At 34.5% G+C, this 19,446-nt stretch overlaps 2 protein-coding genes and 1 pseudogene across 2 annotated transcripts; 1 reads left to right on the top strand and 2 right to left on the bottom strand.

Annotated features, from left to right (window-relative positions):
* Positions 1–6,268: 6,268 nt before the first annotated feature.
* LOC119190322 lies at positions 6,269–9,254 on the bottom strand (annotated as a pseudogene).
* A 732-nt stretch (positions 9,255–9,986) lies between these two features.
* On the top strand, positions 9,987–12,060 carry LOC119190314 (39S ribosomal protein L10, mitochondrial-like). The gene is given in 5 exon segments (XM_037441993.1): positions 9,987–10,162; positions 10,245–10,428; positions 10,430–10,749; positions 11,266–11,344; positions 11,346–12,060. Coding segments are annotated over 5 exon segments (762 nt in total). The 5' UTR covers positions 9,987–10,143; the 3' UTR covers positions 11,506–12,060.
* A 1,836-nt stretch (positions 12,061–13,896) lies between these two features.
* LOC119188504 (iroquois-class homeodomain protein irx-2-like) lies at positions 13,897–16,712 on the bottom strand. The gene is made up of 4 exons (XM_037441991.1): positions 16,612–16,712; positions 15,859–15,985; positions 15,497–15,656; positions 13,897–15,041 (listed from the first exon to the last, which is right to left on the bottom strand). The coding sequence occupies exons 2-4, from the start codon at positions 15,969–15,971 to the stop codon at positions 14,469–14,471; spliced, it is 846 nt and encodes a 281-aa protein (XP_037297888.1). The 5' UTR covers positions 15,972–15,985; positions 16,612–16,712; the 3' UTR covers positions 13,897–14,468.
* Positions 16,713–19,446: the final 2,734 nt, after the last annotated feature.

The raw sequence follows: 19,446 nt of genomic DNA, 5'->3' as shown, positions 1-19,446 counted from the left end.
TGCGTCACACTGCGGCGTGCACTGTGGCGGGAAACACCACGTGTAGAAATATAGATAAAGTTATTTTACCACTACCGGTATTTGATAAGCTTAAAAATATACCAAGTAACTAGGAAAATTTATTTACTTGAAAACCAATACCAATTTTAGGTTAAAATATTCATCACATTTATAATCACTTTTTTAATTTAAACACTAGTAATTAGCACTAAAACTAATTCACTTAACTTGAGCTAAGCGAACTACGTCAAGTAAATTATTTTTGTTTCTAAAATTGTATATTTTTTCGCCGCGATCGAATCCATATGGTACGGGAGTGCGGAGTATACGTTCGACTTCACATGCGTCTGCTTTACTATTCACTAGCGACTCGACTACTTTGCAAGTTAACTACGGACGCGGGTGACTACCACGGTCTACCATGAACATGACTCAAACCTAAAACGGCATGTGTGAAACGACACCGTTAATCGAGAGTGGACCTTTTCCTCTGGTGAACAAGTATGTATTTTGAGTTATTGCTGGTGTTGAATTCACTGCCAAGTTCATTCGACTGGTTTTAGCCGTCTCTCTCACACCGTCCTACTATAAACCACGTGTGCATTTGGCACACATTTTTTAATAATGAAGTTAAAATTGTGACACTGATAACGAATAGGCAGACTTAAGTGATATAGTACATTGACCGTCTTTAGGACGAATACCATCTTGACTAAGACAGGATATGAGCAATTCATTTGTAGCATGTCTCTGTGCAGGGGTCAATGACAGAGAAATATGATGTCGGTCAATATAAAGTTAGACTTTAGAGCTGAAGCATCGAATCTTTCATTTTTATTATAATATACCTATTAGGAGAAGTAAAAAAACCAAAAGCATATCGAATCATATTCAGAAAAAGGTTCCGTAGTTCTTGCGAAATGATAACTCCAACATGGTTGGCGACATCTAGTAAATTACAAATTATATTTGTCCATTGTTTTTTGTTAACATCACCAAAAAGTGGGTAACATTTCCTGGAGAATAGCATTTTACTTCGTCGGTAAAGTTTCAGTGTTCAGCTCTAACAGTTTTGTCTTCAGCAATAAGGGTCGCTCGTACGGGATGGTGTTTTACCTTACCGATAGGGCGTACTCAATTGCATTGAAGCGTTTTGCGTGGTCCGTGGGAAGACCGGAAGCCAACAAACCTCAAGGGTCCGATAACGCGCCGTTGATTTCGCTAGTTATAGATGTATATGCGACGTTCACTTATTTATCGTCTGTTTAATGTTTCCTCCTTTCCTCTACAATTAAAAATTAGTACAAGTAATTGAGTGTTTTAGAGTACCTAATTATCCACTTAGAAATTTACATATTTTATAAGGGAAACTTATGATTAATCACTGTTTATATGCAAATACTCATATATTAACGAGCAACCCGCCCCGGCGTCACACGGGTAGCAGAGCATGCCTATACGAGTAACTTTTTCTGTCGTATAAAACTTTAATGAATTCTGCACATAAATGTTGTGAATAATTTACTAGGATTTGTACGAATTCTTGATTTCAATAACCTTTATCTGGAATCGGAGTTTGAGCCGGGTATGGCGATAGGCGCGAGCCGAGGGATGATAGCGATATCATACCATAGAGCCAAAATAAGTTACGAAATTTGTGTATAGCTACTGGTTTAGGCTCGGTCTAACCCTTAAGGAATAAAAACGTGAACTTATAAACCTATATATGATAAAGGTACATATTTGAAATAGGGTGGAGAAATCGTGGTGTGAAGTGGCTGCCAATTCGCTGTGAAAAAACGCTTGGGCTCCGTTTTCATGGATAGTTTATTTTACGGTAGGAAATTATCTATATATATAAAAATCAATTGCTGTTCGTTAGTCTCGCTAAAACTCGAGAACGGCTGAACGGATTTATCTTATCTTGGTCTTGAATTATTCGTGGAGGTCTAGGGAAGATTTAAAAGGTGAGAAAAATTCGAATAATTGCCGGGAAAATCCTCAAAACAGCATTTTTCTATTTCCCATACAAACGTTTTCTAACTAATACGTAGAGTCAATTTGAGCTTTATTGCTATTGTATAAAGTTCACTGTTGTCTAAGCAATGTAGGTGTGTTCCTAACATCAAAGCAGTGTGCGTTGGAGCACAGAATATAATAATGTAATGTCGCGTTCTGAAACTCAACAAAAGTGATATCGCGGACCCGACTAAATTGAACAGTCACAAAATTTAATATATCATTAGTTATTTGGTTGGCTTCACGATATTATTTCTTTTGTTTTACTTTAAAATGCATGTTTTCGTTATGGACAATTTTTGAGCTACTTTTGCATATCTATACTTATAATAAATCTGTAGAGAGGTCAATTCTGTACATGAAATATATTTCCAAAATAACTGGGGGTGATTAGGGATCGATACTGATGCTAAAAATGCAATTAGTAAAATTTTTGTCTGTCTGTCTGTATAACCGTTATAGAAACAAAAACTACTCGACGGATTTTAACTTAACTTGGTACAATTATTTTTCATACTCCTGAGCTGGTTATAGTATACTTTTCATCACGCTACAATTAATAGGAGCATAGCAGTGATGGAAAATGTTGGGAAAACGGGAGAAGTTACTCCATTTTTAAGCTTCCGTCATTTCGTGTGCAACCTTAATGGTTAAAAGTTCCTTCGATTTCACCAGGATCCCATCATCAGACCCTGACCGGACAATCGGACCACCTGCATACCACCATAAATTAAAAAACATTCCGACAAATTGAGCACCTTCTCCATTTTGAAACCCGAAATCCACGCGGGCGAAGCTGCGGGCGGAAGCTAGTTATATATAAAAGTCTCGCTATAAATTTTCCCGGAAGATCTAAAACGAAATTTATAGATTTCCCCGTTTTTGCAATATTTTTAATTGATGCTCCGCTCCTATAGATTATAGCGTGTTGTCATATAGCCTATAGCCTTCCTTGATAAATGCGCTTTCTAGTATTAAAGTATTTTTCAATAAGAATCAGTAATTCTTGAAATAGGGTGTTGAAACAAACTAAGAAACTCTTCAGCTTTATGTAAGAGTATAGACATGGATATATTGAGTTATAGTCGACCAGGTGTTGGACAGCCGTGACATCAATAAACTTTAAAGGCTTCCAATAAGACGTGACCAAATATTGACAGACGATTAACATTGAGTATTGTATTGCAACGTGTAAAAATGTAAACACAATAACATACATAAATTATTTAATTACTTAGAGCAATGCCTGTTCTATATTCATGGGCGAAACTCAAAAAAAAAATTAAGATGTGACTTGAGCCAGCGTGAAATTTTACTAGAAATATTGAAAAATAACTCGTTCTATTTAGACCGCTATTTTGCCTGTTGCCCCGGTAATCGCCATTTTTAAAGAAGTGTTGGAGATGACATACTTAGATCTCAAGATTGCATCATGTTGTCAAAATCGAACCGGTCTAATGTTTTTACATTTTATAAAACCAATGAAACCTTCAAATATTAGCCACGCGGCACAATTTTAATGTAATTTAAGTTTTGTTTTTTAAATTTTGAAAGTATTTAGGGTGATTTTCGTAAATAGATTTTAGAGAACCTTGACAACTTAAGTGTTTTCCCAATGTGTCCGTTTCAATACAAGTAGTAACTTACTTTTATTGAATTATTGTGACTATTTATAAGAAAATTTTCTTGTTGCCGCCTAGTGTAAAATCTGATTATACTCATGTAACGGCGTCTTACGCGACGTTTGGATAGTACCTAATCTTAGTGCATGGTTACGATTCAATAAAACGTTAGAAGCTTGATAGATACACGTATAGATCATAGTCAACCTTTTTTATTCTGTTTACGACGTAAATATGAGGTCAGCAACAGGGTCGAAACCAATCCTGGGCAAATAAAATAAAAAAACCTATAAAAATTATTGCCCGAACCAAACATGGATTCCACGACCTTGCGGTCCATAATCTCGAATCCTTATACCTTGCAACGAGATCCTGGTGTCGAGAATTATTGTTATAAGTATCACATACATTTTCATCACTTTAAAAAAAACAATTTATTTTTATTTGCTAACGTAAAAACCATAATTTTGTTAGGGTTTTTAGTGTAAAGATGTGGTTTTCCCTTTTAGTTTATCTATATTACGCTGGCTGTCAATTTAATGGGAAGTAATAATTTTGAACTTAATTAATTTCAATACTTTTCACATTTATGTGTTAAATTTAAGGCCGTCTTAGGTGCCTATGCGCCCCGAGCGAAATCTTTTTGGCGGTTTTTCTTTGTATTATGGCGCTATCGCCATCAAATCCGCGCGCTAATCGTGTTTTAGAAGATATTCGAAATTTATAATTCATATAGAAATACAAATAAACATCGTATTTCTACAATATGTTATCTTTATTTGGTTGTTTATATTTATTTCAATAATGTGGATATTGTTTCAGTAATTTCATGATGAAATGCGTTTAAAATTGTTGATTCCGTGCAACACCTCCTTAAGTATATATAATTTGAAACCAACAATAATAAATAGACAACTTATAATAATATGAGCCCTGTATTATATACTTGCCCACTGCTGAGCACGGGCCTCCTCTACTACTGAGAGGTACTAATCCCGTCAGTAACTCTTTAGCTGTAACTATAACGAACCGTTTAGGCCGTTCGCTTGGGAAAAGGGTCTTAAATACATTATTGTGGTGAAAAAAAGGCGGCGAAAAATATTTTCCACCCGGCGTGCGACGGATTCTTTCTTTAAATCATAACATGCATCTTGTTCACAAAATAGTTCCAAACAGAAGGTGGTACCGGGCAAGACGTATTCTTGTTACCATGACAAGATGATGAATAGTACGATAACACGAGATAAAAGGTAAATATGGGACGCAAAAGCTGAACTAAATTCATCGAAAATGTAGGTAATGTCAGTAATGCAATTACATTTTCAAAAACTGGTTTAGATAAAGGTTCGCAATGGTTTTCTGAATTGAAGAATTAAAGATGATTAAATTATTACCAAATTAAATTAATCAATACCAATAAAAAAAGCGAAAGTAACTCGTAGGGTATCTGTCTGTTACGCTTTCAAGACTAAACTACTGAATCAATGTTGATGAATACTGGTCCAGGGTAAGGTTGAGCCATAAGGACGTAGACTACTTTTTATCCGGGAACGTTCACAGCAGTACCTATTTTTATCCAGAAAACATTTTCACTGGCGCGAAGCCGCGAACAATGCTGGTTGCTTATTGTATAAGTAAAAGCTCTTTCTTTCTCCAGTTTTATCATACGGGCTTCAAAGAGAACACGCGTAAAGTAACCTAATTTAAAGGTAGGTCAAGTTAGGTCCCTTCCTGATTAATGCAATAACATTGGGACATCGTGCACGGTGTGCTTGGATATCGAAACGACATCGGTATAAAGTCGTGCAATACTACTGTATATCAATGACCGAGCCAATAATGGAACGGTCTTTGCCTGATTCTCAATGGACGAGACTGATTTTGATCTTGTTGTACATTGGTGTACACAATTCGTATTAATTCAACATAGAGGACTAGGCCTAAGACGAGAAAGCTGAGAAAGTCTGTTCTCAGATGTGGGCTGTTATATATTTAATATAGGACAGGTATTACTAAGTTGCATACATCTCATGTCAACTATTATTGTGTATTCAGTATTCACAATTCCACGCACGTAAGTTATAAAATCACTTAAAATAAGAGTGATAGAATAGTGATGAGCTATAGCACTCTATAATGTTTATTAATAAAGAGCTTATTCTTAATTCACAAATTCAGAAATAACCACTATATTACAAAAAAAAATGTTGGAGATTCAAGGATGGGTTGATAGATAAATAAATCGTGTATAACATAGAGTTTAGTATTAGTTTTGGTATCGATTTATCGCATCCATTTACCGTGCAATATAACGATACAACACTATATGATCTATCGGTATTTAATCGATATGTTGGCCAAACGATACGTCTCCATTTATCGTATTCTCATAAACTGTACAAAGTATCTCAGTTGTGTTAAAAGTGATATTGACATATTCATTCAATCGCGTACGATACATTTACGATGGGATATATCGGTAAAAGAGGATGCGATAATATCGCGCATAGTTACAAACGCTATCGATACAGTTATGATACAACTATACATGCAACGGGTTTTTCGGGAAATCCTATAAATACATAGACCAGGTTATAAAACGATAGGGAATTAATATAAACAAAATATGAATCAATACAGCAACAAAATATAATGATATAATGTATAAATTAACAAAATGCCAACATAATCAGCAATTTACTAGTACAAAAAAAGGAAAAGAAAACAATTAATCATTGTCTTTGTTTACTTCGTATTTAAATATTCTTGCAGTTCCGTCGTCAGATGTAGTCAATATAATGTTTTGTTTCGCGTTATAGCACAGATCGAGTACCTCAGATCTATGTCCAGTGAGCATGAGACTCTTTTCACCGGAGCGGCCTTCGTAAACGCGAATGGAGCCATCGAGACACCCGGTGACTAAACGATCTTTAACCCAAATCATTTTTGTGACTCCGCCGACGTCATCTGATGTGGCGCATTGGTGACGCATCATCTGCCTGGCTACATCCCATATGCTTACAGCACCCGTTAAAGTACCTGAAGAATTAAGATTTATAAGAATGTCTTGTAAATTTTTAATACCTAATTTAAAATATCCATAGTTATATAAGTAATTTTAATTGTTGTTTAGAAATAATAATAATAATTTTGATACATTGTTTTGACGTATCATAAGTGCAACTTTGTTCACCTATGTTCTATTTCTATTTCTATGTGGTAAATAAAGTATGTATTTAATTTAATTTTAATTTAGCCAGTCATCATAAGATTTTTATAAGCATGTCAAAAACTTTATACTAATTGGTTAATTGTTGCAATCGATTTGAAGGTAGCAAATGAGATCATTTATTGAAATTGACTGTAAAATCCTCTCTGTGATTGTCTTAAAATCTTTATAGCTACTATTTATATAATTTAATGTAAAGTTTTGTTAATTACCTAGTGCAAAGTATCCTAATTGTGCATCTTGGACGAATGCTACTGTTTCTAGGTCTGTTTCAGTCTGGAGTTGTCCCACCACCTTGCCATTGGTTGTTGTGGTCAGGATGACTTTACCTTAAGAAAAAAATAAAAATTATAAGTTCCCCTACATTAAAATAAATTTGTATTAATGAGCTAATTATACATAAATGATAAATAGAAAGTAGATCATGTTTAGGCAAACAAATCAATCAAGTAATACCCAAATTACTTTTCTAGAAAAATCTATGGGTTTTTTATTCTTGGAAAATTATATGATATGGGCAGAGTCAGGAGCAAATACTTGTTATAGATAAAGTTTGACATTATTAAACATACTAACAAAGGATTAACTATTATTGATCCAGTCCATAGAACCATTTAAATCTATCTATTGAAAAATGATCCACAACTAATCACAAATGTATTTTTATTTTATTAATAATGAAAGTATATCAAGATTTACAACATAAGCAGTCTCTACTAATCAACTCCAATATAGCAGAAATTCAAGAGAATACCAGATATCATTAAAACCAGTGATAGCAAAAATTTAACATTTTCTATTAAGGCATAACTTCATTTTATGTCATAATAATTATTTATCTGTATTATTTTGGCGAATAACATACTTATAAATCCATTTTGTACCACATTAAATTAATTGTATTACATGATTCATATTTCATACCATGTGGTAGTAACATGTAAATTTAGAATTTCCTATGCACACACTATACATAAATAGTTATTTTTTTATAAATAATGGCTGTAACAAGTTTATTAATTTTTATGTTTACTAACCCCATCATAAAACAACTGGAAAAAAATAATGCACAACATTAAGAAACAATATACATATAAGTTTGTTTTTGTGATTTTAGCGATTGTTTATAATTATTGTCACAAATAATCCCATTTGAGTGGATTATACAAACACTTACAGGTTATGACTAGCACATTTGATTTGGCATTACTTTCATATAATAATGATTTTTGTTCAACTCCTTGAGTTATCTCTTAGTTTTCAATACATTATTAATTCAAAATTACTATGTATAATAAACCATGTGGATATAGATTAATATCAATGGACTTGGCATTGAGTAAATGAGTTAAGCAAGAAACAGAATAATACATGACCAACTTGACAATGTGAAATTGACATGTAAGCTGTTTACCTTTGCACATTCCACTTTGATGTTGTGTCCTTGTAAGACTTTAGTTTCTCCTGATGGTATTTTAAATACGTACATATCACCTGACACAGAACCAACAATAAGAACTTTAGCACCAAAATGCCATAAAGCAAATGACAAATCATCCGCTTCATATTCAAAGACAATACTCCAAGGTTGATTCTCTTCAGTGGGAGTTTTCCATACTTTAATCACTCCAGACATATCTGCTGTCGCCAAATACGCTCCATCACAACTAAACCCAGTAAATATGACTGAATCTTTGTGACTCGAGCAGTCCAATGCTATTTGTCCTGTTTCCACATTCCATACATACGCTTTGTCATCTTCACCACCAGTCACCGCTAGTTTGCCGTCAGGGTGCAAGTCACAACAAAACACCGATCCCACGTGCTTACTAAATACTAGAGACGCGTGATCTTCTGGCGGCTCCATGTCAGTGTAATCTTCTTCTAGGTCCGTCACTTCTTCCATGTCATCGTCGTCCAACTGCAGCTCATCCATTTCGTCAAAGTATATGACGCCTTCCTCGTCCATAGCGCTAATTTCGTCACCGTTTACCGACGACGGCGGTGTGTCTTGTTCATAGCTCCGCATTTCTAGAATTATCAATACAGATTCTGTGAGAATATTTGAAGAAGAATTATAAGGAATAATAACTAACTTTCAAGTATAAATTGCACAATAAGTGATTTAAAATTTTTAGATTTACAGAAAATTTACGACAAACCTCTGACAAAAACTTTCGCGTGTCGTTTCTTGTTTCTTGTGATAAAACTTATTTATCTTATTTTTTTACTTTGTTTACCCTGAGTTTCAGTTTTAAAGTTATTGTATCTAAACTGGTAAATAATACAAACACGTTTAAGAATGGAAATAAGTTTATATTCACGTTTTCTTCGCTGACACTTCAAAATGCTTCAAAACTCTACGGTTGACATTGACGTTTGTAGGCAGGGTTACCAACTCCTAAAAAAATAGCCATAAAGTCACGATAAAATATCTCCAAATAGCCCTAAATGCAAATGCCCCAAGAAAAGCAGTGTACTGTCAATGTTATTTTGTATGGTGTAGTGTACACTTATCTAAGAACATAATTGACATAAGTTCCCCGTTCTATTAAAATTTAAAGGCCGAAGCCATGCCTGTAGTTGTGAGGATCAGAGAATTATAATACGGTGTCTCAGAACAGTTCTTGTCTTTGTTCTGAGACGTAAAGCGTGGATAGTGAGTGAGGTGTATTTGGAATTATTGCATTATGCTTTGTAGAAAAATTTGGACGTTTTGCGTTTTTAATCGTTTTTTGTGTAGTCAAACAGTAATGCATGAAAACATTTTTATGGCTCTAAAAACAACCCTAAATTTTTTTGGGCCCTGAAGAAAGCCCACTACACCTATTTTAGACCTAAATTTAAAGCTAAAAGCCCTAAGTTAGCAAGCCTGTTTGTAGGACTATTTTTAGGGCTAATGATCAAGGATGCTTGATTATGAATTGCGTCCACTTGCTCGAGCGGAGCGGACAGGCCAGTACGTATTAGCATTAGCATTTTACACGATGGACCCTACTGTTAATATGCGGTACCTCGGATTTTGGTATACTGCGAACATATACCTACTGCATTTTCGATATAGACCAATAAGTATTGATTACTTATGATATAGCAGCATGGTCTCTGACCTTAGCCGATTCCCTGTGGAATGATTTAAAAGTAATTGACATTTGACATTTGATTTTGTAGGTTATGGTGGTATAGTGGGTTATGAATACAATAATAATTTAACGTACAATAAATAAATCATATTTTAGTCCTAAATAACTGGGATAACATAAAAAAAACGCTATGGCGTCATTGAACAAAGGTAATATTGTATAAAAAAATTAGAAATATCTACGTGTGGAAAATTAAGTTTCGTAAATTTTAAGTTTATTTATTTATTGCAGTTTTACTACAACCACAACTCCCATTATTAACTGCGAAACGATTCCGCGGAAAGATCAACATACAGAGGCCTCGAATGCCTCACTTTGAGAAACAACTTCTAATTGATATATCCAAACCTTATTACGGGCCCCCAAAATATAAACTGCCGGAAGTTCTTCGCTGTGACAAAGGAGAAAAAGACAAATGTAGAGATTGATAACCCATTCGAAAGAATATTAGCCTCTGAATGTTTGAACTGGTTCAATACATCAAAAATGGTTGTGTTTTTACATGTGAATTCTATAAGTATGGAGGACAAGACGCCGATTTTTGCTACATTAGTCAAAAATAATATGCATTTAAGAACATATGGCAAGAAAATAGTTAGCATGGCCACAAAAGGAACCCGTTATGAGGCAGTCAACCATCTGTTCACATCTCATCAGAATATTATATTTGGGCAACCAGAAAATGCTTCAAAAATGTTTAAAATATTAAAAAAGGCTCCACAGTTAGTTGTTATGGGTTTGTATTTCTTGTAGTATTATATAACATACTAATTAAGTATAGGCAGAAAATCATTTTCACAGTAGATGTGTTGGTTTTATAAAAACATTGGCTGGTGCATCAAAAAAATCATCCCTCAGTGTGGTTGTCATGCTTCAAAATGTTGTCCCACACTGGTGTTTGGCCAGACTGTGGCTCACATACTAGTATATATTTATGCTTTTGTCTTTCTGTGTTGTTGAATGAAGTTTTACATTTCATTTTTTTTTACTTGTGGTGGAGGCAAATCAAATTCAATATTTGATTAATTACTAGTGTATACATACAATTAAAGTTATGCACCAAAACTTTGTTTTCATTTAGGCAGAAATAAAGGACAAAGGAATTGTTTGACTCAGTGTCCTCTCATGACTTTTAAAACCAAAAACATTTTGTCTTTGAATATAATCTAAAATATAATATTGTCTCATAATAACATTATGAAAAGAATTATATGTCTAAAACCAAATAAATCCATTAATTATTATTTTTCAGCTGGCATCATACAAGATAGATTTATGTCCAAAAACGAACTACTGGAGTACAGTCAAATGCCATCCTTAGATGTTGCTCGGCCAGCTGTGTTCAGTCCTCGACAGTGCTGGATCTAGTGTTGTTGGCCTGTTGAATAGAAGTCAGCAGACACTTGTTTCACATCTAGAGCAACATGTAGAAATTACGAACTCCTCCAACAAAGATGGCGCCAAAGAGAAGGCTGATGGTGCAGATAGCTGAATATATACTATTTAATTATTGTAGATAAGACATGTACATTAAGAAAAATACTGTTGATTAATGTATCCTAACAACTTTTATTTCCCACATACTGCATGAACAGAATCTGTCATTCTGGTGACCTTCTTTTTAGGTAATATTATTATTGTTCGTTTTAAAAGTATTTTGGTGTAATTGTGTCATACTCCATTCAGTGACACCTGTCGGGCCTCTCTTGGATTTGGCTTTTGCCCTGAAAACCCATAGTGTACTTACCAGTGCCATGTCAAGTTCAGTATATGTTTATAGACCCTATGTGCTGGTATTTTAGTGTAATTATAATACCAAGTGTAGGTATAATATCGAGTTTGATGGGCAATGTAGAGCATAATTGATTACTTTTGTAATTAGAAATAGCAATTGGGATTTTATTTAATCCGATTACTTGTAATCAGATTGAATGAAACCACCAAATTAATAAGTAGTTGCAATTACATGATTACTTTTGTGAAATCGCAAAATATGCGATATAAATGGATAACTATTGCCACAAGACATAAATCTTGATCTCGTTGACTTACGAGTTTGATTTTTCACAGCTGGAAGAGACCGTAACCCCAATTATTTTAAATAAATTTCAACTTGATGACTACACATTCCTGAGAAAAAAAAAGTGGTCCTAAAATGGTTCCTTTAAGGTATGGAACCCCGGAAAGCAATCAATTTTACTAATTAGAATTATAAAAATTTGATTGTTAATCCAATAACAAATTTAAAAATGTACTTGTATCCATTAATGGAATTTTGGGGTTTAATTTTCCCAGTTATTTGTAATTGTAATCCCAATTACATTTCGCAATCGTAATAATCGTCAATTCCTAATCCATTACTTATGGCTCAACATTCCTGTTGAGTACAAGCGGGCGGTAGTCAATTATAATAATCACCGTAAGGTGGCCAACTTGCTCGATAATAAACCTGAAACTTGGTTAATACAAATTTTATTGGAGTTGAGACAATTTACAATAACTTTTGCGAAGCGCACTCACAAGATGAATAAAAGAACAACGTTTCAAATTTTATAATATTGTAAGTATCGAGCTATATCATTTCGCTGGTTGACTATAATTACAAAGTCTTATGTTATATTTTTGCACAAATCGAATTATATATATTTTATGTACTTTCGGTAAAAATATCCAATAATCACGAAAGATATAAAGGCGATGGCATGATTTCTTGTTTTTTTTAATTTTACCAACATGAGAATTTTGAGTCTAATTTTTCAAAGATAAGTTAAAATTAACACAAGACATTATAATAGTGAGCAAGATATGCTAGTTTTAGAAAAAAAATTAGACCAAAACAAAACAAGAATAAAAGAGATTATTATAAACAATACACATGTAATTCGAGAGATCCAAAGTCAGATGTGCACTGTGCGTCCGTTAGGTTTTAAACTTGTTGATATTCGTCTCTGCATGGCAGTCCGTTCCATTCCCAAGTAGGCTTGGTACGCTCTTCTATTACCTAATTAAATACTAATTAATAATTTAATTTAATTAGCTCCTTATTTATTTTGACGTGTGTTTAAATTGTCGTACGCATTGCATTTATTTTTAATTGATAGGCCATTTATCGAGGAAGGCTATAGGCTATATATATAACATCTCTATAATCAACATGAGCAGAAAATCTATGAAAAATATTGCAAAAATGGGAAAAATTCAATTGTTTTGAGAGCTTCCGTTGCTTGTACTGCGTAAACGGTTAGTTACGCAACAGACATATAGCACGGAATTGTTCCTTTTTAAAAATATAAAATAAAGTTCCCCGCCACATCTGTCTGCCTATCTATCCCAATAAACTTAAAAACTACCCGATAAAATTTGATATGGAGATAGTTTCAGACCCTGAGAAGGATGTAACCTACTTTCTATTCAAGGAAAATATATAACGGGACTTTCATCTCGGAAAAGAAAAAGCTAGTAAAAAGTAGCTAAAAAAAAATCAAAAAGAAATACACTCTATTTTCTATACAATATACTGTTTATTTTAATTTTGCGACCTCAGTATAACTTTACTTTATTTCTTGTGCAAAACGTTGACAACCCTATTAGGTAGTAAGTACTGACTTCTTGGGCAAAAGGCAATGCATTGTTTTATGGGTTTCGAGGGTAATTCACATGAGATTCAGAAGGTCGAATGTCGCCAAAGCATGGCTTAGGTAATTATGTTTTACTATGTGTTTACTTACTGATATTACATACTTAATTTGTATTTATACACTTGCAGAATATCTGTCTCCCTTTGATTATATAATCAAAACTGTCTGCCTATTATTTAGAACAAACATTTAAAATTAAAAATATGAATTATACTATAGAGAATAGGTGCAAGAAAACGAATTTATTTGATGGCAATATTTATTGCGGTTGGTATTTAAGCACAATCTTTGGTTGGATTAACAACTTATGACTAATATAATAGAGATCAAAACAATAGTAACTATTCTATGTAGGTACGATTAAATATATACTTAACATACATTTCATTTCATATAATACTTGAGCAAGATCATATATTTATAATAAAAACAATTTTACGCTATGCAGTGAATGTGTTCCTGGATTCTTAACACTTGTTTAATTTTTTACAATTATACAAATTTCCTTGTAAAGGTCATTTTATAATTTAATTAAAGGTAAATTGCGTGAGTAAAACGTATTAATATATATTATCACAATATTAAGATGTAATTTGGAAGATGGAGTCATTGTACATTTGTGCATTAATGGTAAATGTGATGTAACAATTAAGAATTTCTCGTATTTACGTTTTGCAAACATATACCTTTAATTTCTTACGGATATGAATATCAGAAGTTATCGTTTCTAGTAGGTAGATTCAAAATATGATTATTTTGGACAGTTCGTACCGGTTTGTTTACGTATTTGGAATAAATGTAGGCTTATTGCAAACAGTCAGGGTGTCGCGACACGGTTCGCGGAAGTTGCCAAAGCAGTTAGTGCAACAGCTGCTTCTACTTCGTCGCGATCGTGTCGGGTAATTGTGTTAATTGTTATTCTTTGAATTTTCGCCTCCGGCTTTCTTCGTTTTCCATTAGCCCACCAAGCGTAATTGCTCTCACTTGGTTGAAAACGTGCAGCACTTTCCAACCATTTGCTCAAAAGCATTGGACTTGTTAAGTTTTTAGTTTCTAAATGAGTATTTTCATCACTATGCTGTAAATCATACGAATAGTTATTGTTGATGTTGTTACATTTTTCTTTTAGCGCCGAAGTGTCAGGATCATTGTGGTCTCTAATTGTTTCGGGGCTGTCTATGAAGTCTTCATCTATTTCAGTATGGTCATGTTCACGACTGTCCGGTTCGGGTTCGCTCCATATGCTGTCGTCGGAACAGATGCTGAATTGTTCAACATTACCTTGTGCGCGATCGTTGTAAGTGCGAATGAGATGTCCCCATGTTAACTGATGCCTGTCCGCGTTGACGTTTTTTAATTTTCTTCTCCAATTAGCAAACCAATTGCATATCTGCAATAATATAAAAATCAATTTTAATGAACTTTAAATATAACCAGGATCCTATTTGCATCGTCAAATTTATCAGAATTCAAATGGAAATAATTTTTGTTGTGTTGTATTTTCACCTTTCATTTTGCCTGTCGCCTGTGAAGATATTTAAGTTTCGGTCATTTCAATTATAATTTTAAGACAACATTTCAAGACTAAAATGTATTGAGCAAGATTTCATTTGCATTGAAAATGGCAATTATAATATTATAATTGACTTAAATAATGAACTGAATAAAACTGATGTTAACAAAGCCGCAACAAATATGGTGCCTATTTATGTACAAATAGCAATATCTGGCAGAGTTCCAATTAGGTTGCTGGTAGGTACAAGCGTGATATCTTATTACATGTAAATAATGGGAAGTAATGTGGCTTGAAAATACTTATTTTGTTTACGGAGACGTTACACTTACTTGAATGTATGTGAGTCCTGTTTCACGGGATAAATATTTCTTTTCCTCCCGGTTAGGGTACGGGTTGTCTCTTCGTCGAACCAACCAATCTTTGAGGTATCTTTTAATTTCAGGGGTAAATAATCTTTTCTGTGGACGTTGACCGACGACTAAACTACGCCTGAAAATATAGAAATATATCATCTTATTTTGCTCCAATCAAATGACCTTCGACAGTCTTCTTTAAATCGCAAAAACTTACTATTCTTCGGAAAAAAGGACTTAGCTAATGATTCGTAATGACACACTCACAAAGAGATTTGGCTGCTCATGCATTTTTACGGACTGAACATAAAATATGACTCATAAGTATACATACTAACCTTGTGTATCGTCGATTTCTAACAGGCCTTGAAGGTTTACCGCTGTCTTCTTTCACAGTGGTTGAATCCATCATCTCTACTTTGGGATCACAAGTACTTTGAATAAGTGTCATTGAAGTTGTTTTTCCTGAGACACAAAATAACAATATAAACTTAATGAAACCAATGTTTTATTACGAAACAGTAGAGATTATCAGCACGTGTAAAGCAACCACGACCTGCGACACGACTCATGTCTCACAAAACTGTCGTTGCGGGGGATGTTTAGCGATCTATTAAAAAAATAAGGACATGATGACATAAATAGATTGTCTTTCGAAGTGCTACAGCACACTGTCTAATTGCTGCGAACGGTTAGATAGGTAACAATACGTTCTGTGTGTGGTTGTGCGTTGATGTAACCGAAACATGACCGTCACATTCCTCTGTTCGTCTCTAGATGTTATCAGCATTTAATGTTGTCTAAACGTATAGATATCCTATATTAGACTTACTTACTGTAATGTGCGTGACGGACTTTGCTTAAATGCATTATTTCAGTATGTTATATTCAGCAATCATTGTTGCGAACAAAAAACATGTTGGCTATTACGTGTGCTGCGGAGGGTCAATGTTCTTGTTTTTGAGCGGCGTGTAAAATTTGGAATTAATTACTTTAAATTGTTATACTTTCACGGAAAGTACCACGTGGCTTGATTAAGTTTACAATTGATTTAATAAGATGTTATTATCGGAAAGTGAGTTTGTACATACCTGTGTGCGGGAAAGCTCGGGGAGTGTATGAAAATGGCGTCGGATAAGCGGGCGACGGCAGCGCCACTGCGCGGGCGCATCGCTGCTGCAAAACGGTGTTATTTTCAGGATGTCTCCCGCGATGTCTTCAAAACATGATTACAACAAATGTATAAACACAGCGGTGTACGTGTATAAATCTGTCCTTTCTCTTTGTGCACGAGCTTCACTTTGTATCTGGGTAATTGCAATCTTTTGTATTAAAATGATTCTTATACTTACCTACCTAATTGTGTTTGCCAATTTTCATGGAGTGGCGCAGCTTTGTTCACGGTATTTGCAAGAAAACATAAAGTTTATCTACATGAAAAGACAACATGTCGTAAGTAGTGATACATCACCTCTTGCCATAGATATATTTTAGAGCAAATGTTATCACGGTAGGTATTAGTGAAATGAAACCATGAAACATATTTATATAGGTACTAAGACAATTTTGTTATAGTTTATATGATATTAAAATCAACGAAACTTGCTTCTCATAAATCATGACAATATTTACTTACAGATTTGTTATAGATGTAATTACTTACTTACTTCCAATTTTACTTCCGATGTTTGGCACACGTATTTCGATCATCATAAATCTGAAGAAATTTATCATGTTTACGTTTATATTATAATATCACTGTTTTATTATTTTAAAGAAGATGTAAGTAGTCACTATGAATTTTCACTTTGCACGATCTTGACATATAATTTTTTCAAATATTAAGCTTTTTATTTCATTTATCTCTACTCCTCTAGTTTCTTGCTTTAAATACTTATTTACTATTTACTTATCCTTTATTTTTGATGTCACCGATTTTTGCCTACTGCTATGGTTTAAACTATATGGCGAGTCTTTTTATGAGATTTCATTTAGACACTTTTGTGGTGGCACAGCTTTGTCTATTTATATCTAAGAAATGTTTCATGAATATAGTGGATGGGAACGTTAATTTGGCTAGGGCATAGCTCGATCCGCCCTGTGGAATGGGGGCGTTTGGAGAATTCCACCATGGTATCCCCTGCCTGTGGTAAGAGGCGACTAATAGGGGCCACGAAGGGGGTCGTCGGCGGGCAGCAGGGGCCTGTCCGCCCTAGTGCATTTTGTGCATGTTTGCACATTTGTCGGTCAACCCCCGGGTTGGACGGCAGTGTGTGTAGTTGGCCTCACGCTGCCGTAGACGCCGAGGGCGTCCTTCGGCGCGCGGGGGCTTCGGACCCCCCCCGTCCATAGGAGACGGGCCGCAATGCGGCACCGCGCAGGGGCGGCTGCGGTCGCAGACTAGACACTTCAACGTCAGAGGAAGCCCGCGGTCGTCCCTAATGCGCCGAAGAGGGCCACTGCGGAGTTTTAGCTGGTAGGCCGTGCATAGCTTAAGTTGTATATAGGGTTAGGGACTCGGCCCGGCGGTCGCCCGAAGGTCGTCATCAAATCCGGGCGGCTCAACGCCGGGCCGTAAAGCACGGTTACCCCAGCATAACCGCTCGGTCGCCCCTTAATATAAGGGACTTTCTCCGCGAAACCAAAAAAAAAGGGCATAGCTCGATAAAATGTAGTGATTTGACCGCTTCATCGGTCGCACCGGGTGAACCACGAGTTCCATTACCCCTTTTTTAAGAAAAAACAACATCGTGCCCTCGCTTTTTGTTACAGTTCTAACATAATTTATTTGCTTATGAAGGTATTCCGACGTTGCAATTTATAGGTAATGACTAATAACCATTTTAGTTTTCGAATTTGTATTTGAGAGATTATTCAAATTACTGTAATAGGCATATGTGAAGATGCTGAGGCCAATTAATATATCATGGGTAACTAAACGCAATGGATCTATTAACATAGATCTAACAATGTATACTATTAATTTAACTTAAATGTAAAAAAAGTGGCACATTCACTTGGAAACGTTCTGCACGCGGTGAAGTCCCGGTTCAATGAGAAGTTTTCTTAATGAATGTTTTAATTAAATGTATATGGCAGCGTGTATTGCGGAGCGGGGTTCGACTTATAGGCAGTAAGATCCCTTATATTTCTTGGACTTAGTTTACTTTCTTTACTCCTATGGATCTTGGTAACTGGGCAATGGTACTTTCTCGTAAAATTTAAGTAAAAATTGCTGCCTCGTCATTGAAAAGTTTGTTTATTTATTTCGTACATTTTATAGAAACTATAAACAGACAAACTACTTATCAAATAAAATCGCAATTATAGATTTTTGGTGGTAACATATCATACAACTCTCATATTTCATCGTCTTTTCTAATTAACTCTACATCAAAACAATCATTTATAACCACTAGGATTGCTTCAGAGACATTTATGTAAAGTAGCAGCAGCGATATGTGAATTAAAAAAGTAAATTCAAATATCATAAAGAACCTAGCAGACCTAAACTGCGATACAAATATCATGATCTACTGATATCAAAATCGTAGTTGTATCGTTGTATGATATGCGCTAGTGCGATATACTAAACGTTGAAAAGTATTATTTGTATAATAATTAATATAATATAATAAATGATAATAATTAGTATAAGGTCATCAGTAATAGGACTAGATTTAATAAATTTAATTAGGATACAGATATACGAACTACTACACACTTTGATAATGGTTTTCGGGACGTAAATTCCATAGCTAGATTTTTTGGGATAGATAACTTAAATAAACATTAGATAAGACAACAAAACTTTGATAAAACTCAACAATGTTCATTATTTTATACTATCGATCCACTTAGCCAACTTAAGAGTATGTATCTACTTATATTTTTCTTTTTTTGCTTTAGGACTAGGTTAGATAGCT

The sequence above is a fragment of the Manduca sexta genome, chromosome 23, assembly GCF_014839805.1.
Source record: "Manduca sexta isolate Smith_Timp_Sample1 chromosome 23, JHU_Msex_v1.0, whole genome shotgun sequence".
In the NCBI taxonomy this organism is placed as follows: Eukaryota; Metazoa; Arthropoda; class Insecta; order Lepidoptera; family Sphingidae; genus Manduca; species Manduca sexta.
The sequence above is the reverse complement of the archived record's forward strand: the minus strand, read 5'-3'. Positions and strand labels throughout refer to the sequence as shown.